This window comes from Mus pahari, chromosome 12, assembly GCF_900095145.1.
Source record: "Mus pahari chromosome 12, PAHARI_EIJ_v1.1, whole genome shotgun sequence".
NCBI lineage: Eukaryota > Metazoa > Chordata > Mammalia > Rodentia > Muridae > Mus > Mus pahari.
This window is the reverse complement of record NC_034601.1, coordinates 43,750,878-43,775,116: the sequence shown is the minus strand read 5'-3', so window position 1 is coordinate 43,775,116 and position 24,239 is coordinate 43,750,878. Positions and strand designations below refer to the sequence as shown.

General features: G+C 38.6%; 1 protein-coding gene across 1 annotated transcript in view; it reads left to right on the top strand.

Moving 5' to 3' along the window:
* The window catches only part of Hhla2 (HERV-H LTR-associating 2), a 31,411-nt gene extending 8,914 nt beyond the window's left edge, over positions 1 to 22,497 (top strand). The window contains 6 exon segments of the mRNA XM_029544335.1: positions 18,052 to 18,367; positions 18,370 to 18,399; positions 21,057 to 21,154; positions 21,156 to 21,171; positions 22,254 to 22,376; positions 22,379 to 22,497. Coding sequence (XP_029400195.1) covers positions 18,052 to 18,367; positions 18,370 to 18,399; positions 21,057 to 21,154; positions 21,156 to 21,171; positions 22,254 to 22,376; positions 22,379 to 22,497 — 702 coding nt within the window.
* The last annotated feature ends 1,742 nt before the right edge of the window (positions 22,498 to 24,239 follow it).

Here is a 24,239-nt window from a genome sequence, read left to right as displayed (position 1 = left end):
TTCTTTCACACATAATTCATTGAATGTGCTCATTAGGACTGGATGTTAGAGTTTATTGAATACTACATCTTGTATTATATTGAAGTGATCATATTCTTTAGGTCTTTTGTTTTATCATAGTCATGTATGGCATCAACAGATTTACACTCAGTGAACCATCCCTATGTTCCTAGAGTAAATCCTGCTTGATTGAGGTATATGGCCATTTTGTGTACTAGTTTTTAGTTGAGAATTTTTGAATCTATATTTATCAAGGATGCTGTTTTCGATAGTTTTCTTCATTTGCTGTTATCCTTATACTTATCTGTCTTTGTTGTCAAGGTGGTGGTGGCTTCGTTGGCTGAGTTTAGGAGAATTCATCCATTTTCAACATTTTAAGGGAGGATGGTTAAAAATTAGTGTTAATTCTTTAATAGTTTCACAAAGTTTACCAGTGAAAATATCTGGTCCCAGGTTTCTCTTTTTGTGGATACATTTTATTACTGATTCAACTTTATAACTTGCTCTTGGCCTACTCAAGTTTTAAAATAAATCCATAGTAAAATTTTGGTAGATATATTTACTCAGAAAATTATTTCATTTAAAATTTCAAATTTGTTGATATGGAAATTGATCATAATAGTCCCTAATGATCCTGTGTATTTTGTTGCTATCATTCATAGTGGCATCTTCACAGTAGAATAGTTCATAGGGCCTAGGCAGGCTGAATATCTCAGGATAGGACACTCGGCTCCTTGATGAACCAAGATGTCTGAAGAGGATGACTCCATTTTTTTCTCAGAACTGTCCCTGGGCAAAGTTGCCAGGCTGTTATAAGAGGCTGGAGGAGTTTAAACAGAATCTCTGTACTTGGGATTTCCAAAGATTAACATATACTAGTGACTGGTGTTGGGTAAGATACGTTGGGTAGTCTGTTTCTCTGAGTCAGTGCAATAGGATGTATTCATTGTAATCTCTGTAAATGGTCTCATGGCATGTTAGCTTCTCAAACAAGATATCATTCCAGATAAAGCTCAGAAGGTAGAGGCAGTTGGAAATAAGAATGATACACAGAAGGAACAATAGGGCCAAAGAGACTTACATTGTGTGCTTGTAAGTATAGGAAAGAGTCTCTAAGTGAGAACCCTTGTTGAAGAACAGGGTGGTATATGGAAAGATGGTATCAATGGATAAGACTGAGATACCGCAGACATATTTATCAGAAGTTGGGTGTGCTTGAGAGAAAAGATAGAGCATCCTACATTGTTCGAAGCAGGTGGCAGCTGGTCTTTAAATAATGAGACCAGAAGCTACCACAAGGGAAACAATCATTTTTCAGCAGCAAATCATGCCAGGTGGGAATCTCACTGTCAAAACCTAGGTAAGCACAGGTAAAGATGCCTCTGTCACAAAGCCTCTCATCCCATCTGTTATCCACCAGTGGTTGGTCTCGCCTCTCTCAACATCCTTGCCTGAATTTGCAACATCTTTCCTGCATTCATTCCAAAATTCAGCAGCATTCCAAAATTCAGCAGCGTTTCTTTTTTTTTTTTAATTAGATATTTTCTTTATTTACATTTCAAATGCTATCCCGAAAGTTCCCTATACCTCCCCCTGCCGCTGCTCCCCTACCCACCCACTCCCACTACTTGACCCAGGCCTTCCCCTGTGCTGGGGTCATATAAAGTTTACAAGACCAAGAGGCCTCTCTTCCCAATGATGGCCAATTAGGCCATCTTCTGCTACATATGCAGCTAGAGACTCGAGCTCAGGGGGTACTGGTTAGTTCATATTGTTGTTGCACCTACAGGGTTGCAGCCCCCTACAAAAAGTACCTTGGGTACTTTCTCTGGGTACTTTCTTGGGTACTTGGCTCCTTCATTGGGGGCCCTGTGTTCCATCCAATAGCTGACTATGAGCATCCACTTCTGTGTTTGCCAGGCACTGGCATAGCCTCACAAGTGGCCGCTATATCAGGGTCCCTTCAGCAGAATCTTGCTGGCATATGCAAAAGTATCTGGGTTTGGTGGCTGATGATGGGATGGATCCCTGGATGGGGTAGTCTCTGGATAGTCCATCCTTTCATCTTAGCTCTAAATTTTGTCTCTGTACCTATATCTTTTCATGGGTATTTTGTTCCTTATTCTAAGGAGGAATGAAGTATCCACACAATGGTCTTCCTTCTTGGTTTTCTTGTGTTTTCAGCAGCATTTCTAATTTTAGAGTAGAATCGAACTGGATAGAGTTTGGCTGGTAGGTGCATTGGGAGACTTAATTTTTATGAATGAACCTGTCTGTTTGTCAAAGTAAGTGAAACTTATATTCTGTTTCTGAAAGTGAAAACATATACACCAAACTAGCACTTTTACATCGCCTCTCTGAATTCTGAGCTGGTTCAACACTTAGCTAATCCAACACTAAATTTATGGCATTGAGGTACAAATTGTTATTTTGTAAAATGTCAGGTTCATTATTCCTCAGTTATTTACTTTGAAGTCACTTTACTGTTTTATAGGCTTATTTGTATAATCCTCTTGAAAACAGGAATTTGCTCATTTTTTGTCTTTGAAAGAAATAACAAGATTTCCTGGAGAGTCAACTAGGCACCCCTGTTCTTTTCTGGTGGAGCAGAAATCTCTCATGTTTGTAAAGTGACGCTTTAGTTGAAAATCAGTATTTTTCTTTTTATTGTTTATAATAAAAGGAAATGGGTACTTTTTTGGTTAGAAACCTTCCATACACAACATAAGGTGCATTCAACTAGCTATAAAATTCCAATGGCTCATATCTAATGTTTGTTTCTTCAAATTAAATGTTACTTGCACTATTATCAAGCACATGAATGCCTCTTTATTCTGGTAAAAGATAACATGACTTCTTTCAGCATTTGGCTGAGATTGAAAAAGAGATGGGTTGTTTTGTTTTGTTTTTCTATACTTTGTTATATAGAAAAATACAAGGTCTAGCTCTTGTGCTAGAAAAGCTTTAGCCATTTTTCTTCACTGATTATTTTAATTTGATGTCACTTCTAAACACCTGGAGACATCTGAGGACTCATTTCAAGGTAATTTAAATGTATTGCTTAATTAACTATGCAGGGGTAGGGGGTTCAGAACAGCTCAGAGGATAGACTCAGAAGTTATAAAATCTAGATCCTCTCATTGTTCTGTCCTATTGTCTGTCTCCTGTTGACTTTTAACTATTTACTCGATCTCTCATACCTGTCACACTGGTACTGCAGCTCCTGCCACCAAAACAATGCATAGACAATGGAGGCAGGAAGCAAAGTGACAAGTTACACAGATGTAGACATGCTCCTAACAACAGACTCTTTCAGTCTCATTGTTCACATAGTAGTTGCTGTTTTTCAAGTTGACTTCCAATATTTATTGGGAGAGGGGGCAGTGCAAGATATTGAACATACTTTCCACTGTACTAACTCTCTTAGACTCAAAGTTATAAGTAGGTAAGGGTGAGTATGTTAGGCATTGTCGTCATGGCTTCCCAATCAAGTATCTTATATTGATAGTCAGTCGGCTTCTTATTTTTTTTATTAGATATTTTCTTTATTTACATTTCAAATGCTGTCCCAAAAGTTCCCTATACCCTCCCCCCACCCTGCTCCCCTACCCACCCACTCCCACTTCATGGCCCTGGCATTCCCCTGTACTGGGGCATATAAAGTTTGCAAGACTTAGGGGCCTCTCTTCCCAATGATGGCCGAATAGGCTGGCTTCTTATTTTTAAGAAACTTGAGACTTTCTGGCTGGCTTGCACCTCTCACCACTGATCCCTGCTCAACTTCAGGGTGACCACAAGCTTATAGTTTCCACTTCTAACTTTGGGGGACTTCGAGTCCTGATTTGCACCAGTCATGTCCATCTTGGTCAGCATTCATGAACATATCAATTCTCCAGTTAGCTGGGAATGGTCACATCCTAAACAGGACTGGACAGAGGAATTCTGCTAACATAGAAGCAGAGGGATGGTGATGGTGTGTTTCACATTCTCCTCAGTTTACCTTCTTCTTACTTTTGAATGGTTTCCTGTTGCAATATTAGTCATAGGCTTGCTTCCTTTATCAACCATTACAATTATACTGGTGAATCCTGTTGCGGGAAATATTAAAAGTGAATGGCACAATTCCTGCTCTACACCCTGCTACTCTTTGCCCGGTGGTCTTGCTAGCCCTAGTCGGCAGTTTCTCTTCCCTGGTTCATCTGCCTCAGTGCTGCCTGTACCTTCTCAGCCTTAAACCCCTGTGGTTGGCAGTCCCAAATTCCAGTAACCCAGTAAATCAAAATTAGATGCTTACAATTAATCAGTCAGATTTAGGTATCAATAAATTCTCAATTCACAAGATGCTCACACAATAATGTCAGAGCCAATTGATAATGATACAAGCTGCTCACCTAGATTAGACAAGTTATCCCAATTATTCTATCCCTATATGATATTATAGCTACCTGTGCCTATTTAAAGCCACGTGGAATCTGAATCGTCCTGTTCGTCCTCCATCTTGTCCTCCTCCTTCTCCGTCTCGCTTCCTGTCTCCTCAACTCTTAGCTCTGCCTCCCTTTTCCATGTCCAATCACGGGGTTCTTGTTGTATTAATATTTAAAGTGGTTGGACAGGGAAAACATTCTGCTACAGTACCCGTTGTAAAATGTAAGTCTGACGTCCTCATTAGCTCTTACGTACTTAGTCTGAATTCCAAGGGTGGCTGTAATATATCCCCTCCACAACTTTCCAGCATTTTCTCTTCCATGTGGCTGCTTCATGATATCACTTAAGATTTATGTTTCCATATGGCTGAAGCTTTGTTCTGTTTTCTGTTAGACTATCTAACCCCTCTTTTCTCCGTTCTTCCTTCTGGGTCATTTTCTCCTTGATCTTCAAAACTGATGCTCTGAAAGCCTTTTTTTAAGTACCCTACCCCAGCAGGCTCTCGTGTTAGCGAGCACCCCGTGAGGGTTCTTATTGCTGCTCATCTCTGTATTGTGATTTATTTGTTTCATAATCCACCTGTCTTTTGGTACTACACTGAGCTGTTTGAGATTAAGAACTGGCTGGCTCTTCTGTGGAGAGTTTATGACCCGTAGGTGATGTTCAGCTTGTATATTTTTAGTGGTCCAAAAGATGTCAGATTTGCTGTGTGACAAAATCTTAGTCTTGTTTTTTAGGGGATCAGGATAAATGTAAGGTACTTGTGCTTGTATCTTAGAATCTTAACATTTTTCTACTCTAACTTAGGAAGGGATTGTGTATACAGTAGAGAACGGCAGACACAAAGCTTTATAAACAAAAGTTATTTGGCGGAATTGACCCTGGGTGCTACAGAAATCTCACTGGCACAAAGCAAACATGATAACCACTGTACTTTAGAAGTGATTCAGTGAGCTGTGCAAGTAGTTTTTCTTCTGTGCCAGGCAGTGAGGTTAGTAGCAGCACTAAATCCTAAAGACAGGAAGTCACTCATCCAAGTGTACATAGGCAGAAGTGCTTGCAGAAAGTGCTCTATCATAAAGCCTCATGGGATAGAAGTTCTAGGCCATATAAGTATTTAGAAACAAGTCTCTTCAGGATTGGTTTGAGCCTGCTCTGCACCCCAAATCTTAGGTTTTGATGTCAGTTACAGTTCATCCAGACCAACACCTCAATATGGAGATTCAAGGAAGAGCTTTCTACTTCCTGTTGAAGAGAGGACATAGGGATGAATATGGAATGATTAAATTCACACCGAGAAATGAGGTGCACTGAATCTATCACTAGGCATTCCATAAATGCAGCTACATGTTAATGCCTTTGACTAGCATAGGATAAAATTCTAGTGTGCAGATTAGGTGGCAAATCTAAATAATCTCAGGAAACATCCTGGGTCAGTGTGGCCTGATTCCCCAGCTTCCACATATTGCTGAGCCTCCTCTTCGACACTTTATGTGTAGGATTTGGGTCTGTTTGTCACTTCAGTTGAAATTCTTATGTCTGCAATATCAGGCCCAATAGTTGTTGTTTTTTTTTTAAATATGTAAACTAATTTCTGAATTTATAAAATTAAAGGGATCCACCTGGAGTTTAGGTTTCTGGGGAGGGGAGAGGCAGGCCTTGTACTGAATATGTGAATCAACTGCTGTCTGACGTTTTTCTGAGCCTCCTTTCTTGGACTACCCAAGTCTATAATGTAATCTCCCACATCTTCAGTGCTGATTCCTTGCGAATGACCAGAGATCTTCAAGAGACTCTAGCCACTTCTAGGATGCTACAACCTCCTTTCTTCAGTCTTTTATCATTGTCTCTCTTAGATTTTATCTGAGAGCAGATATTTTTTAAATTCCTCTTTTTTTTTTTTTTTTTTTTTGGTAACCTGCTTTTATGTATCCTTCCCTAAACCTGTCTCCCATTCGGCTTCCTTGCTGCAGAAACGCTGTTTGTTCTTGTCTTTCTACAAAATTAAAATTCTCTTACACACCGTTCTGTTAAATTATTCAATGAGCTCAGGGGAGCAGCTGTGTAGAGATATGAGACCTTGGCTTTGCCCACACGTTTAGTGTGCCGTTGGCATTGCTGACATGTTTTAAAGGGGCAGAGGTTACTCTTTTTAAGAAGTTTTAAGCTTCATATTTGTATACACTCAATACTGCTCCTAATGGAGCCTTCTTCAATTGTTTCCTGCTTTTATGTGCCCGACAAGGTGCCTGCTGTCTACTCTGTTCCCCGCGATGATTTCCTTTGTCTGTTTCTCTTCCTGTGATGTTACAGCATCCTTGGTAAGAGCAAGAAAGAAGAAAAGGCCACTCTGTCTGACTATTTTCCTTCTTCTACACAATGCTGCTGTGGAGGGTTGTATAATTGACCTCTTTCCTCCAAAGCAGCATTTCTTGCATGATTAGAATCAAAACTGGGAACTGGTCCTTGGAGGCACTGAAGCCATGACTGGATTCTCTCAGGCTATTGTCTCCCATCCAAAAGCTTTGTCTTTGGCTTTGCTTCCAGTGTCCCAACCTTACCAGAGAGGAGATCTGTGAGCAAGCAGCCAGGGTGATCCCACCTGTGCCCAGTAAGGAAGGGAGGGTGGTGATGGGTGAGGTGGAGATAGTATCGAGACAAGGGTATGACTTCAGGGCAAGGCATGACCTTCTGGCAGGCAAGCTCTGGACTGCAGAAGGTGGTTTGCATTAAACCTACCACAGCAGTAGGCAGTGGAGAAGCGATCCAATCCCTGGCTTACTGCTTCTGCCATCCAGTCACTGTCTTCTGAACAACTTTGTAATTACAGAACAGGCAGTAGCAGCTGGAAAATTCACTTAGGAAAGCTAAATTGATCGAAGCAATTGTAAAGGACCTGGGCAGGCCATTAACTGCCTGCTAATTAGAAAAAGATCAGAAATTAAATGAGTACTTGCCCTGGTTAGGGTTTCTATTACTGTGATAAAACATCACGACCAGCAGCAAATTGGGGCGGAGAGGGCTTCTTTGGCTTCTATAAGTCTAGTCATATCCATCGACTGTGAATGAAGGAAGTCAAGGCAGGAACTCAGGCAGAGATCAAGGAAGACGCTGTTTACTGGCTTGCTCCCACTGCTTGCTCAACCTGCTTTCTTAAACAATGTGCTCAGGTAGTTCCACTCACAGTGAACTGTGGCCCTCCCACATCAATCATCAGTCAAGAAAATGTACCACAGGCCAATTTGGTGATGCATATTTTCCCAATTGAAGTTCCTCTTCCCAAATAACTCAAGCTTGTGTCAAAATGACAAAAGCAAGAAAACAAACAAACAAACGCCCCCAAAACCAACCAAAAAAAAACCATGAAACAAGATGGAATTTTTTAAAATAGGTATTTTATTGTACTCAATTTACCAACCACTTTTGGTATTTACTCTTTTGGGCCAGGTTGGAGGTTGATCAAGAAACAAACAAACAAACAAACACATATACAAACAAACAAAAAAAACACCCAGGTCTCAGTTCAACTTCTACCTTTCTGCATGTCATCAGAAGACCTTGACTCATGTAGAAAGACCAAATTCAACAGATCCTCTAATGAGTCCTCCACAGTGGGAGCTGCAGCAACTACAATCTAGACCTTACTCATAGACTCATAGAGGCTTTGACTCCCCACCTCCATAATAATGCAATGTGCCTTACCATTAACGTTCCATACACTAGGGTTAGAGAGACGCTAGTAGCTAAGAGAACATACTGCTGTTCTTCCAGAAGATACAAGTTTGAGTCTCAGCACACACATCAGGTACCTCATAACCACCTATAACTCCAGCCCTGGATTCTGTGCACCCCTGCATTCCTATGTGTGCATACACACGCAAGTACACACACACACACACACACACACACTTAAAAATAATACTTAGAACATTTTTAAAGATTCTATACAGTGAATCATAGTATCTTGCTTCCCTAGTAGCTGTCCCAAAAGGTTAGGTGTACTACCAGAAGAAAATTGGAGTGCCATTGGTCATAGGAAAATTTTGACTAGTGGGCTATCCTATGAAGGTGTCTAGGTGCTCTGGTCTTTAGAGCTTGCGACTGAGAAAGTGGCCATTTGCTTTTCTTGTATCTGCTGCCCATTCTTGTTTGAACCTCTTTCTTCCATCCTTAATTCTTTACAATTGTACCTCTTTATTCTTCCCTCCAGCCCCCCCAGAATGTATCAGCATAGACACTTAGCCTGGTTTCCAAAACCAAACAGAAATCTCAACCAATAGATCCAAAGGCAATAATGGTACCCCCTAGAGAGTAAGACTTTCAGTTTAATCTATGAATTCTCAATGTGGTGGAGTTTTGTTGTAAAACATCAGGGAAGATATTTGCATAAAGAGAAGGCAACTCTAGCCCCATTCTTTTGTTCTTATTCTGTCTTAACAAAGTCAATGCTATTAAAATCTAAGTAGATGATAAGGAGAAATCCCCAGGATGCTGCAAAGAGTTTTCCTTCTGTTTCCATTTGTTTCACAAATTGGCTCAGCGCCATGGACCATGCGGAGAAAGAAATGCAGAGGGGGAAGGAAGTAGCCTGGAATTTACATTTCCTCAAAGAAATTAAAAAGGTAGAAGGGGCCCAGTGATGTGTGATGTACAGCTTCTTTGCAGAACAGAGCCATTGACTTGCACTGTGGTTTCAGCTGGCTGGAAACCAGTGTTAGCTTCATGTTGATAATGGACAGGTTCAAGACTCTGCTCTGACCCCTAAGTGATGTGCGGCACCACTGTCATTTGGTAATGACAGCTCCTATTCCTTTGGTCTGTAGCTGTTGTGATGAGCACAGGCTAGCTGATCTCTCACCCTTATGTTACCATTGTAGAAACAGCCTTTGGCTTTCTCCTTTGACCAATTGCCTTTAGCATCTGGATTCCTTTCCCTCATATTCTTTACAGAAGCCGGTTTCTGCTTTTCTCCCTCACATCTGGAATCTAGCCAGCATATACCAGAACAAGCAGCTTCTAACATTTGAACCCTTTTGTAAGTGTGCTGATTGCAACTTGGACAACCAGTTCCATCCAAGGTAGAAGCTTTCTGCTGCTTTGAGGGGGAAAAAAAATAAATGTCTAAAAATAAAACCTAGGCATAAAAATAGGGCCAAATACTCATTAACTGCCTCACTTAGCTGAATGCTGAAACGATTTCTACAGTGTTAAATCAAGCTTTTGTGTACTTTCTTCATGGTGCTTTATCTTAGATGATAAGTAGGTTACTGTAATTAGTCATTTTATTCAAAATACAGGAATTAAATTGTCTCAAGGACCCAATTTTCAGCTCATGCTTATGCTGACCCTTGGACTGGAGTACTTGTGTTCATGAATCTTTGAGAATATACATTATGGGCTACTGTGGGGAAGGTTGAAGAAGGAGTTGGAGCATAGCGAGCTTAATGTGCAGGGAGAAGAATTTAATTCTTACTCTTGGTGGTGAGAAACCACTGTCAGATTTAATTAGGGTAATGTCACAGAATGACATATATATTTGACAATATGGTTCTTGACTGTTGTGTTGACCGTGAGCTATAAAGAGGCAAGGATAATCATCCAAATGCCAATTTTTAGATTTCTGCATTGGAGGCAGTAGTGCTTTGGAGTGGCATGAAGACAATGGAGTGGGAGAGAAGTAGACGAGAGTCAAGTCAATGGACTTGATGTGGGGCTTGAGGAAGGGGAAGAAACAAGCTTAATTTTTAGCTTAAACAAGTGGGAGAATTTGATGTCAGTTCCTGAAGTGAGTACTTGAGGAAACACACAATAATTCTTACTGTTTAGCTTTGAAGAGAGCAGAGTGCAAAACAATCGGAAGGGAAATGCACTTATTGAAGGCTCACGCTGACTTAGTGATGTCTGTAGAATAATAACACAGGCTAAACGATGTTGGCTCGGTAGAAATGTTCCAGAATCTTGATTCAAAAGGCTTCTAGTCCCATGAGCTCACATACAGAGGGTGTGGGTAGAGAAAACAGAAAGCTTGGGAAAATTCTCTGTTTCTATATAAACAGGGCAAGCAGAAGAAGAACCATCAAAGGACCAAAGGGGTCCAATGGAAAGAAACGTAGGGAAACTCAGTACCTTGCAGCCAGAGCAGAGTAGTTCATGGGAACTAGCAGTCAACTGTGCCGACAGTACTCAGGGGCTGAGTAAGATGACAACTGATTTCATATGGAAGTTCTTGGTGACAGTGACAAAGGCCATTTTGATATGGCCTACAATCAGAAACCCAGAGAAGGATAAGGGAAGCATGCTAAAGGAAAATGAAGACAGTTACTTAGGGAATTCTTTTAAGGACTAGTGAAACTAGAAATAGGTGGATACATATACATGCATGCATTCATACATACATATATACATACATACATACATACAGGTAAAACACTCATAAAGATAAAAGTAAAAGTAAATAAATCTTTAAAAATTGAATTTACCAGTTACTAATATTCTCATTCATGGACTGTCATTGTGATGTAATGTATACTAGTATCTTATGTATGTAGGTATATCTGTAAGAAGAAATGCACCTTATTTTAAAAATTAATGCTATTTTATAATGGTTTTCACTTTATCAAATAATTTAGCTCTTTCTTTGAAGGGATGAAAGCTAACAGTCTTATTATGAAAGTTGACCTTGTTTATATTTTAACATCTGTGTTTTTCTTTATTGCTTTTCTAATTATTATATAAATGTTCTTTAATAAAAACAAACAAGTTTAACAGAAAAATGAACACATTTTAATAGAAAATCAGAAAATGAGTCAAGTTGAAACTCTGCAAAAGTTGCAAATCCAATTATTTCCTTCTAGCATGTAAAATGTAAAATTGAAACTATAAATTATCATGCTATTGGATTTTGTTTTGATGGAAGAGTCTAATTTAAATTTTTGGAATAATCCTAATCATTCTAAAATTTTATATCTTATGGCATATTTAAAGCACATTCTCAATTGTACAACTGCCAAATGGTTCTTTAAATTTTTCTAGTGATTTTAAGACAAATTATAGGCTATTCTTTAAGACACTGTTTCTCAAAGAGAAAAAATTAACTGTAATCCCATCATTCAAGAAAATCAGTTCTATTTTACTTGAAAGTATGTTGTGTGTGGACAAGTAGCTAATCATCTGTATTAGTTACTTGTCTGTAGCTGTGATAGCACACAAAGAACAGAAGCAACTTTTGGAAGAAAGACTGTATTTGGACTTACAGCCTTGGGGATAAGTGTTCGTCATGTTAGGAGGGCTTAGCAACAGATGGCAGAAGCAAGGAGCTGAGAGATCCTTAGCCAGAAGAACAAAACGGGGCAGTGAGAGGCGAGCAGGGCCACATTATTAACTCTCAAATTCCATACCCTACCCAAGTGACGTCTTCCTCTCCCTCTGCAAGGCTATGTCAAGCAAACCTCTGCAAATAGGACCACCACCAAGGGGCCGAGTGTTCAACGACTAGACCATGTGCAACATTTCTCTTTCAAACCAGAGACCCTGTGTGCTCCACTGCCCCCGTTTTCACAGTAGCCTTGTGGTTTACACTGAGGTTGGAGCTATGCTCGGGCTGTTTTCATATGCGATAATAAACAATGCCATAGTTATCGCTGGCATTTAATATTGAATTGAATTTGGTTTTAGTCTATTTTACTATAAAGGCAATGTATTCATGCTGTAGAGAGCTTTATAAATAACAGCTATTGTCTAGAGAGCCTCTGTAGGATCGCTGCCAAGTCCCTATTCATCCAACAGCTATTTATCAGCGAATAACATACAGTGCACCCGGCTCTCCCTGTGACATCAACCCTTTAGCATTAATATCATAATGTAGACGTGGTGATGGATCCTGCTAGTGTCCTGTATGCAAAAAAAAAAGTGTTCTTAAAAGACAAACAAGCAAACAAAATCAGGAGCATGGTATTTAAAATTGCATTATAACTGGATTTTCTCCAATGCTGTAGGAAGAACTTCTGTACCACTGAATTTAGATAATACTGTGTGTAATGGCTATGGCAAATTATCTGTGTGGCTGTATAATAAAGTAATCTCCTAGAGTCAGACACTGTAGTTCTTTTCAATCCTCGTTTGTAGTTACAATCCATGACATGCTTTTTTTTTTTTTTTTTTTTTTGGCCTCTCCTCTGCAGCACAGTTAACACAGTTGACATGACCTCCACAAGACACGAAGGCACAGGCGCTGCTCCATTTCGTCTCTGTCATCACACTGTTCCCTGGTGGCTTTCAGGGTAACTGCTTTTGTAATCCGGGTGTTAGCCATTTGTATCATCTGAGATTAACAGTAACAGAAAAAAGTAAATGGGCTATCTATAGATTGTGTGTTCTTTATCCAAACTGCTTCAAGATCTAAAACATTTTGAGCACTGATGTGACTCCACAGTTGGGATCTTCTACAGCTGGCCTTCTCTGACAGGTCTGTGAAAACACAGATCAAAAAATAAAAATAAAAATTACCATTAGGTTATGTGTGGAATGTGTACATGGGATGTAAATGAGTGGGACTTAGTGTTGGGTCCTATCCCTAAATCATCTCATTATGTTTGTTGAAATATTCTGAATTTGAAAAGGCCCAAACCAGGCCTGATTTGGCTATGGGTACTCACGCTTTATCTCAGCACTGGGGACTTTCCTGTGTGATTGTTTGTTGATTAGCAGAAACAGCAGGCCAGAAATCTACATGAGAGAAAAAAAAATCATATTTTCTTCTGTGCACTCATTTAAAACTCTTTCTAATACGTTGTTTGCTACTAAAGTCATTCGAAAGGGAAGTTTGACTGATACCACTTCAGAGGAGAAGTTTGATACTCCAGCTTAACAGATTTTCAAGGTTCCATCATAGAGATTCTATTTTATTTTAAACCATCATTAACATTTTTATTTTAGAGAATGCCATTGAGATAAACTGTTTTCATAAGCATCAGATCTTAGAAGGCTTATCACACAGTTAAAAAGAGCCAGCAATAATTAGCAGCAGAGCAGAACCATGCAAAAGTCCCGTATGAACTGAGTCAGCTTGTGCTATGAAAATAAAATTCAGAACCTTCAGTTCAATAGGCTAACTGAACTATTACACTAGCCAAAATCAAAATCTTAGAAATTTAGAGAATTGTTTCATTACACAAATAGACTTTTGGTAAATACATATAATAATGAAACATTTGTTCTTTTAGTTGAGAATAATTTGTATGCAATATATTTTGAGCCTGAGTCCTCTTCCCTCCTTCTTCTCAGATCTTCCTCACATTTCTACCCATCCAACCCCATGTCTTCTTTCTCTTTTTCAAAAACAAACTAGAAATAATAATTATAATAATAATAAATTAAAAATAAAGAAAAAGTATGAGTAACACACACACAACCTATTGAAAATACAAAATCAGAAACCATATCATATAAGTTAAAATCCAGTAAGGTTAAATACAAATGTTCAAACAAAGCAATATGAGATAAATAAGAAATTTCCAAAAATACCATTGAATTCTCTTGTATTGGCCATCTACTGCTGGACATGGGGTTTGCCTTTAAGTGTGTTAATATATCCATTGAAGAAAACTAATTTTTTCCTTTGCAAGTAGTTGCCATTTAGAGACAGCTTCTTGGTTAGGGAGGGGAGCCCGTTTCCCCTTCTCTCAGTATTCAGACTCTATCTACCTTGGACTCATGAAGGTCTGGTGCATACTGTTATTGTTTCTGTGAGTTCATATGTGTGTCAGTCCTGGTAAAAAATGGTTAATTTTGTCAGAACAGAGGGTTTTTTAAAATAGCAAGATCATCCAGATGCCAGAACCACTGCATCTGAGTATAGTGAAAACAACCTTTGTAGGCCACTTTGCACATGTGCAACATCTAAACTCTTAGCTTTTGTAAAATATATATATATAAGATCTAGATACACAGCTAAACAGCTGAAAGTCACAGGTGTTGATTCAAACAAAAATCACTTTAAAACAGCTGCTTACAGAGCAGTTATTTAAAAATCTATAACCCAAATGGATTCTTGAATGAACCTTTACCTTTTCATTGGTTTTATTTGTTTTAAACACTTTTATTAATTCCTTGAGAATTTCACACAAGGTACTTTGGTCAAATTCATTCCTCGAACTCCTCCTGTGGACACCTTCTTCTCTTCCTTTCTCACCCAACCTGAAGATGAAGGTTGAGTGATGTACTGATCGACGGTTATAGCAATATGTGATCAGGAGTCGTTTTAGTGCTGTGTTCATTTAGCTGACTAATATTCAATTATGTAAATATATCATATATGTGTTACCTGATCATCAAGGGATAGACAGTTAGGCTATTTTCACTTTCTGCCTATTGTGAGTAGAGAAGTAGTGAGTACTGAAGCACAAATATCTCTGTGGTAAGATGCAGTGACCTTTGAGTATCTGTGCAAACGTAGTAGAGCTGGAACACATGGTAGATCTATTTCTAGCTCTCTGAAGTACCTCCACACTGATTTCCATAATGGCTCTACCAGTTTGCATTCCTAGCAGCGATGAATAAAATGTTCTCCCTTTTCCATATCCATGCCAGCATTTTATGACTTATTTTTAAAATCTTGGCCATTCTGATTGGAGTAAAGCAAAATCTCAGGGCAATTTTAATCTGTACTTTAATGATGGTGAGAGATACTGAACATTTTTTTTTATTTCATCTTTTAAAAACTCTGGTTTTTTCCATGCTTGATTTTAAAATTTTAGCATTTATTTTCTTTGATGTTTAGTTTTGTTTTGCTATTTGCATATTAAAGATACCAACCCTCTATAATGTTTACCTGGTAAAGATTTTTCCCTTACTGTAGGCTGCATTCTTTGCTGGTCAGAAGCATTTAAGTTCCATGTTGTCCCAATTGTCAGTTTTTGGAGTGAAGCAGTAGAGAGGTAGGTCCTAGCAGTTATCAGTCAGCAGTCATTTCTTTCTTCCTCACTATTCCATGTTGGTTTCTTAACATAATGCCACATCTCTCTCATTTGCTAGGGAGACTCTAAGTCTCTCTGGGAGGCTGTTAAGGCATGGAGGAGAGAAACATCCACAGAGGGGTGGACAATGTCCAAGGGCATAATCAAGCCACACCAATGCCCAGTTGTTCAATCTTAAGCAGCATTGACAAAAATCCAAAATAATTTCTTCCAATGTCCACTATAGGACATTTTTTTCTCATTTTAATATCTTAGAATTCAGAGAAGAAAATAGGACCTACTTACACTTTTCATGATTACTCAAAGAATAAGATGTTTTCAATGCTATAATGAAGTTAAGTAAGTTTTCATTACAAAAACCCTTACTTGTATTGAGTTATTTTGATTTTTGAAATCTTTTCACATTCACAATAAAACAACAACAAGATCTGATAAGTCAAGAGAAATATAATTTTATATTTATGTCCAGAATAATATTCCCCAAATCTCATTTGTCTGACTTACAGGTTATTGTGAGTGTGGCCCTATTGGGATTTGAATGTGAATTGTCCCTCACAGGCTCATATGTTGAATGTTTGGCTTCTGACTACTGGTGTCCTTTTGAGAGGTTCTGAAAACTTAGGAGATGGGGACTGTAACACATATTGTATTGGAAATTTGTTATGTATGTATGTGAGGAGGTATAGAAGATAAACAGCTGAAAAGGCTGCTTCATAGTATGGTTTAGGGGGAGTTTTTTATTGAGAATAAGAGAAAGAAAATATCCAGAGATATCCGGCTGAGTCCAGATCAGGGAGAAAGAGAAATAGACTGAGCGTTGCCAGGACTGTCTAGGAGAGATGGGAGAAGAGCAAGAGAATGTTGGAGAAAGTGAGATAACAAGAGATACCAAAAGAGCAAGGAGATGGCAGGGGGGGAGGGGGGAGGGGAGGTAGAGGGAGAGTGGCTGGGCGATAAGGAGGATGAGTACATAGGGGAATTAGAGGAAGGCAGCATAGACTTTGAAAATTTTAACAAGGAGTTGTGATTAGGGACTGAAGGAGCCTAGAGACCAGCATGTGTTTTGATGTGCAACCACAGGTACAGGTCAATGGAGAGCCATATGTCTCTTCTGCCAGAGGTAAGGGAAATGACTCCTTCTGGTAGATGGGAACTGGGTTCATAAGTTCCCGAGGAGTGCTGGCTTTTATCTAGCTACCAGTAGTCTTTCTGTAATCTAATGTGAACTCATTTCTGGATATATGAACTTCTGAGACCTAACAGTGTGCTACTTAATTTTTTTTTTTTTTTTGAAAGCGGATCCTGAGAGTATAGAGACCCTCCTTGTGTAAGACTCAGGCGTGGTTTTAGTATGCACCCCCTAAAATCCTGTCCTCACTCAGGCTGGCTGTTTGGATCTCCATAACAGAGAGGGAACAAGCAGATGAACACACTAAAAACAACATCGTGTTCTTAAGAACAGATAGAAGGCAAACCATTCCTTACAGATATTACTATTGTTCATCCCATGAGATAAAAAGGCCTCCAGTGAAAAGAGGAAGCCAGAAGTTTATCAATGGGGAGACCCTCCGTTGGGAATTCCAGCAGCGATGTGATGGTGTTACCTTTGTGTACTCTATCCCTCAGACTACTGTAGTTATTTCTGTTTGGTGTTACATGCACCTGATTGATGACACTTTGCTCTCTGCCTGTGGTTTTGGTCTACCTACTGTTTGCTCCTTGTCTTTTTACTTTTGTTTGCTATGTGCTTTATAAAATCACTTAATTGAAGCTGAAGGTATGGCTATTGCAGACCACACAGGACAAGGGCTTAGCTAGCAGGGCTTACCTGGCAGGAATAGGTCATCGTTTCTATCCTTAGGAGTTGTACCTTACTTTTGTCTCCTCTCCTCTTGTCTGTTCCCTCTGGCAGATGTTCCTATCGTTATGATGTTTTGCCTCACTTCAGACCCAGAGACAATAGAGTTATCCGGGGTGGACTGAGTCCTATGAAACAATATGCTCAAATAAACATTTTCTCCCTTAGGTAACTTTTTATCAGGCGTTCTCTCACTATGATGAAAAATAATAAACACAATACATATTCTAAAGCCAAAGTCAATATATTACTTCATTTCTCTTTTTGGGTCTCCTGGCCCATGTTGTCCTGGGCTGAGACGAGACTAGCTTTCAGATTACTAACAGATTGTTGAACCAAGAATTGTCTTCTAAATGCTCCATATACTTATTGACTCAGCAAAACTAATTTTCCCCTTAGCTCTAAGACCTTGTGGCTCTAGCCAATTTCCAAAACTATTAATATAACAGGATGTATCAAAGCTGAATTCAATCATACTCAGTCCTTCCTGTACCACAGTAGTGATTTGGAGAGAGACAGACTCCCTCTGTTGTTGGACAAGTGGGTTAGAAACTAATATGCTTATGCTTTGGATAGATGCCAATCTCACCGTTACTTTGATTCAATTAGATATGCAACTAAAGGGGAAGATACTCCATCACAGTGTCAGGGCTTGTTTCCAATGACTAGTAAGCCAGGGTTTTTTGAAGATGTGGTCATCAGGCTATTCTGAGTGGAGGTTCACTCAGGTAGTCCGGCGGACATAAGCCCTGACAAGCACCTGTCAATAACCCTTTTCATTTTGTCTAATGTTAGACAGTCCCAGACTTCTTCAGCCACCTTATTTGTAATAATGAGCAACACATTCTTGGACAATATGATGAAGATGTAGTTCTCTCTTGCCCATTTAAGAGTGGGTCTCAAGTTGTAATTTACTTGAAAAATCAATAAAACCATGTTCACAGTTACTGTCATGGCATGGATTGCTTGGAGACACAGTATCTAAGATATGTAAACAAGACCTCCCTCTTTCATAGTGAAGTTCACAGTGAGAATGCCTCTCTTATTGTCAAAAGATTGAGCCTTCTGGATGAAGGAATTTATTTTTGCTATGTGGGAAAAAAAGTAAAAGTGTCAGAAACAAAGTTATGCTAAAAGTGGGAGGTAAATGGGTATGTCAATAACCCCAATAATATAATTTGATATAGTTCTGAAACAACTTTTTTTAAAAACTTGATATTCTAGTATCTTCCTTTAAAGTCAATTCCTATACATCTACATCATTGTTTTAATGCTTAATATCATAGACAGTGCCCATTGCATAATATCTCATAGTATGGGATAATATTGATAATATCATTATTAACATAATGATTACTATAACCATTTTCCCTATTAGTGGGTATTTGGGACTTCCAGAGTTTTCCATCACAGACTCTGTTGTGATGAGTGTCTTTATAGTTGTAGAAAACAATGACAAATTATCTGAAATAAAAGTAGCAGAGGTAGATTTTAATTTTCCAATGACATCAGCAGCATAAGAACAATCATTTCCCCTGTAGATCTATTAGTCTTAAAAATTTCATCAACAGTGAAATTTGTCATCAGTCTTAAAAATTTCTTCCAACATGGTAACTAGAAATTCTGAATCAAATTTAAATTGCCTTTTTGTAATTCAAATAAAGTTACTGTTGATATTATGTGCTTTAACCTCTCTGTAGTAACTATAATGTAACTCTAACTATACTATATGATTGATGTATTCATGGTTGCCAATGGTCAAGTTTGTGTTTAATTAAACTGGCATCTAATTAAAGCATAAGAAACTATTGAAATAGTTCCATTGCCTATTCATAATTAATTATTAATTAATAATAACTACAAAGAATTCTTGTTGATATGGTAATGATAATGATGAGTGTGCTGATCTCACGTGGTATGTTAGTATTCTTTGTTTCACAGTCATTCTTGCATTATTATGAACTTACTATTAATGAAGTGTATTAATATACACTATTTTAATTTATATAGGTATGAAAGGTATTTTTATCATATCTAATCCCAGTTCTCTATTTCCAGCTTTCCTTGTACCTATGTACCCTTCCCAAATTTAAATTCATTTCTTTCTTTCTAAATAACCTATTGAATCTAATCAGTGCTGCTCATACATGTATGAATATGGGGCCATCTGTTACAGCATGGTCAACCTACTAGGGGGGTCATACTCCTGACAAAAACTACCTCTTCACAAGCCAGTTTCAACGGTCAGTAGTTCCTCCACTAGGCATGGAGGTGCATGTGCCTTGTCGTCCCTATTCTAGAGTATTGAATGGGTTGATCTTCAGCAGGTCTTGTGCAGGCAACCATAGTTCCTGTAAGTTCATGGGTGCAATTGTTGTGCCATGTCTTGAAGACACTGTTTTGATAGTCATCTCAACCTCTGGCTTCTATTATTTCTGCCCCTTCTTCCATAATGATCACTGAGCATTGAGAGGAGAGTTGTATAGATGGCCCATTTGTGAATGAGCCTGGGTTTCAAGGCATAGTGCTATTACAGAGCATAGTATACTGCCATATACTGGTAATTATAGTATTAGGGAGACTGAAAAAGTCAGATCTGTGGCTTGAGGCCAGACTGTACTCCATGAAAAGAACCTGTTTCAAATGAAATAAAGCAATTATAAAGATATTACATATGTAAGTGACTATATATAATATAGAACTGCTTTCATATGCGTTAGGAAACCATAAGCAGCATGTGATTATTCTATTGTAATATTTTCTGTAGTGTAGTAGGCCAGAAGATAAATTACATTATCTCTGAGGTATACTGTCAAGTGAGCATGAGTGTGTGTAAGTGTGTAGCACAGCTAGGGTTGTAAATTAAAAAAAAAAAGAAAAAAGAAAAAAAAAAACAACTAAATTCCAAGTTTTCCTTTCCCAGCTCTGGCTCCTGGAATGACAAATATGAGATTATTTATTAATAAATGCCTAGGTCCAAAGCTTTGGCTCATCCCCGGACTAGCTCATAACTTATTTAACCCATTTAAAATATTCTGTCTACCACTTGGTTATTTACCTCTCTTTGGTCCTGTCCCACTTCTTCGTTCCTGTCTCCTCGGCATCTCAGTTGACTCTCTCCTTATTCTGACCCGAGTTCTGCTACCTACTGGTTTACCTTAATCTCCTCCACAACTCCCTTGAATCTCTCTGTATCTCCTTTTAGTCTCTCGCTATTTCCCAGAATCTTTTCTCGTCCTTCCAGTGTCCCTTCTCCTATTTCCTGCCTTAACTCACTGGCCATCAGTTTCTTTGACAGACAATGCTTTTAAGGGATTCTCTCTACAGAGGGTGTTTTGTAAAACAGTGTTCTGTGCTGTATTGTGTGCTTTGGAAGGAAATTTTCTAATATGTTGTCTTATATAATTCTTACTCCTTCTTCCTCTGACTCTTTTAACTGTTTTTTATATCTTGACTCAGAATTGTATGTTAGAAAACAAAATTCAAATAGGATGAGTCAGTAGCTAGAGAGTACAGAGTGCTACATGAACTCTACAGATTCTGACTCTATTTTCTTACTCAGTGAGAGCATTAAATTTGTCAGGTAAGTTTGGAGAATAGAGATTGTTATTCGTTGTAAACCTAAGCATATTCTTTCTGTTCTTCATGGGTAACAACACCTGATATTAAGCTTCTATAGGCTGTGTTTGGACTTAAGTAACTGGGAAATATTGCTTATAGAGACTAGCTTTTATTACATAGGGATTGATAAGGAAGCTACTGGCCACAGTTTTTCATAACCCACTCTTTCTCTTGTGCAGCTTTCCACACTCCTGTAATGAAATATGTAAAGAGGAACATAGAGAGCTCTCTGGTATGCAGTATCCTGGGTGTTTATCCTCATTCACATATTACATGGAAAAATGGACAATACAGGTGAGTCTGAAAGCAGTTCAGAAAAAACTGGGCCTCCTAGTCCATTACATATTAAAAGTACACAGAATATTACAGGATTAAATTCATCTTTTGAGAGTGCTATTGAAAAATTCTCTTCTAAAGCAAATATGGATAAGAGAGTGGGCATTTGCAGGTGGGCTCCATTGGATGTTTTGTGTACAGGTGCTATGTCCGAGGCTGGGAGGTACTTGGAACAAATCTACAAAGAAACGAACAAAGAAAACCCATCTGCAGCAGGGATAATTGAGCTACATTGGTTCTGAGTATCAGCTCCTATTCATAAAATAGAAGTACCTGCCTTACACGGTTTTTATACACTGAGTAAAAACACAAGAAATCTGCCCATGAATTTTTGTTTATCTCTCTATAGCTCCTCCCCAAAATAGGATTTTGTATCTGCATAGGAATATATATCTTTTAGCAGATTACAAGTTCTGATTCTCCCCAGTTAAAAGATTTTTTTTTTAACTTGGACTATTATTATTGCTGAGTTTTTAACATTACTCTTCAAAAATATCTTTATTATACTTATTTCGGGGAATGTAATGTGACAATGTGCCTGTGGAAGTCAGAGAATAATTAGTGGGAGTTGGCGCTATCCTTCTACTATGTGAATACTGGCTATTGAACTAAGGTTGCCAGACTTAACAGTAGGTGCAATGTTTCAGGGTGATTCTTCAGGTTGAAGGAATTATGATCCAGGACCTTCCCCCCTGGAAAACCTCATCCCAGAGCAACTTGAAGGCCTAATATAATGTTAGAGGGTAAAATAGAATAAATAAAAATAGACTAAGTAAAAAATAAATAAAATAGAATAAGGACATCTTTTCTTGTATGTAATTCTAGAATACAAGTAGCAGAAAGCTTTTCGCACAAACATAAGTATTACCACTTGCATTCCTTCCTAATCACAAGAATGATTTAGAAAATTCACCCAACAGTTTGGTCTTCACTTATTGTTTACCTTTTGTTTTGGTTGTGAGGTACTCATTGGAGAAATCAAAGTGAATCCATTTCACTCTGGTGTACAGCGAGGAGCAATTTTTCTTGACCAAATCAAGATTTCTATGTTACTACTGGGTCTGAGGTCGGAAATGGGAGATACTCTAGCTTGGATTGGAATATAAGCTCATCACAGGGTGCAATGGCTATTAACCTTCAATTCTCATGAAATAAAGAGCTGATAGATCACAGTTCTTCATGACTTTGAGAGATCTTCATGTGTGAGATAGTGAAGAATACTTGAGTAATGTTTCTTCAACTGAGTATACTTTCCCCCCCTTCCACAGGCTGCATGTAGGTTAGTTGCAAATAGGATTGGCTAATGCATTTTGGGTGTTACAACAAAGCTTCCTTAAGACTTTTCAAAATGTTTACTCATGGTGGTAGGAGACACATCATCTTTTGATCAGTTACTCCCAGAAGATTTCTTTTTTATTGTTTCTGTGTTTTAAAATGAAGGGTCACATGCACATTTTGGTGGTTCTAAGTTAAATAACTCCAATCCCCACTCACTGCCCTGTGTCATATACATCCTATGGTCTTGGCATGGAAGCTGAAGTTGTAGGCACAGGGGAAGTTAGAATCAGGTACTGCTGGATGCTGGGAAACATAGCACTGTCTATTAATTTGGTGAAAACAATGACCACATAATATATGGAGCACATTCTTGATGTACCTGCATCTGCTCACTTTTCACTACTGTCAGTTGCCAAAATCTTTGTTTATAAGGAATGGTTCTAGTCTACTGACCAGAGTCAAGGAATGTGGGCCATGAAGGTGCCTTTCTGGATGAGGTGGTTGATTTCCCCACCCTTACTCTATGACCTTGGCAAGAGAAAACCTTAACAGTTCTCTTTCATCCCTTAAAAAGGATATTTGATATTATGAAAATTATTATGTGTCTCAAGAATTTTTAGCTGTCCATGTGTTATGTGATCTTCAAAGAAAGCTTCTATGCTCAGTGATAAAATTCCTTTTGATGATATAAAATGGAAAAATAAGGATGCATTTATAATTCCTATTTTTTCTCCCCAATAAGAGTGTTAGTTTTATGTAAAATGCAGTGAAGCCCAAATTCTATTTTTAAAACCGCTGCCTCATATTGGATTCATTTTGGAGTATAGAAAAACAATCAGGAAGTTGCTTTCGGAAGACGACATATGCCCCATCTCCTGAAGCAGAAATTTAGATTTCAACTCACCAAAAGTAAAGCATCAGGGCAATTCCACCTAAGGAAAAGATTTTTTTCCAGAACCGCTTATTCTCAAATAAGCTCTGTCCAGCGCAGCCTGGAGAGATTCTGCCCACATTCCTCAAGAAGAGACTTGTAGCAGGAGCATCCCAGCAAAGAGATCAGGATGAACGGTCATGGTACTAGGTATGAATTTTTAACTGAGATGGGACCTGCTTTCTTGATTCTCTTTCTATTGCCATGACAAAACACCATGACCAAAGCAACTCATGAAAGAAAGCATTTAATTTGGGCTTACAGTTGCAGAGTATTAAACCCCGTGACCATTTTGGCAGGAATTATACCAATAGATAGGCTTGCATGATGCTGGAGCAGTAGCTGAAGGCTTGCTTCTGGTCCACTAGGAGATAGGTAGACAGACAGACAGACAGACAGACAGATAGATAAGGCAAGTGAGATAATGTAACTGGGAATGGAGTGCTTTTGAAATCTCAAAGCCCACCCTCAGAGACACATCTCCCCCAACAAAGCCACACCTCCTAATCCTTCTTAAAGAGTTCCACCAACTGGGGACCAAGCGTTCAAATGTACAAGCCTATGACTGTATAAATTCCTTAACCTTTTATTCCTTCACAACTCTAAAGCCAGATCCACCTGGCTAATGCTGCCAAGTTCTGCTGTGTGCTTGGATGAAGTCTGCCCCGCTCCTTAAATGTCAGTTGCATAAGCTTTCATTTGTTGTGAAGTTAGAAAAAGACTTTTTCCCCCCAGAAGTTGCTGGATTTGGGGTGGAGTCTTATCTTCCAAGTTACTACTATGATAGCCCACTAAGTCCTACTTTCAGTGTTTCACC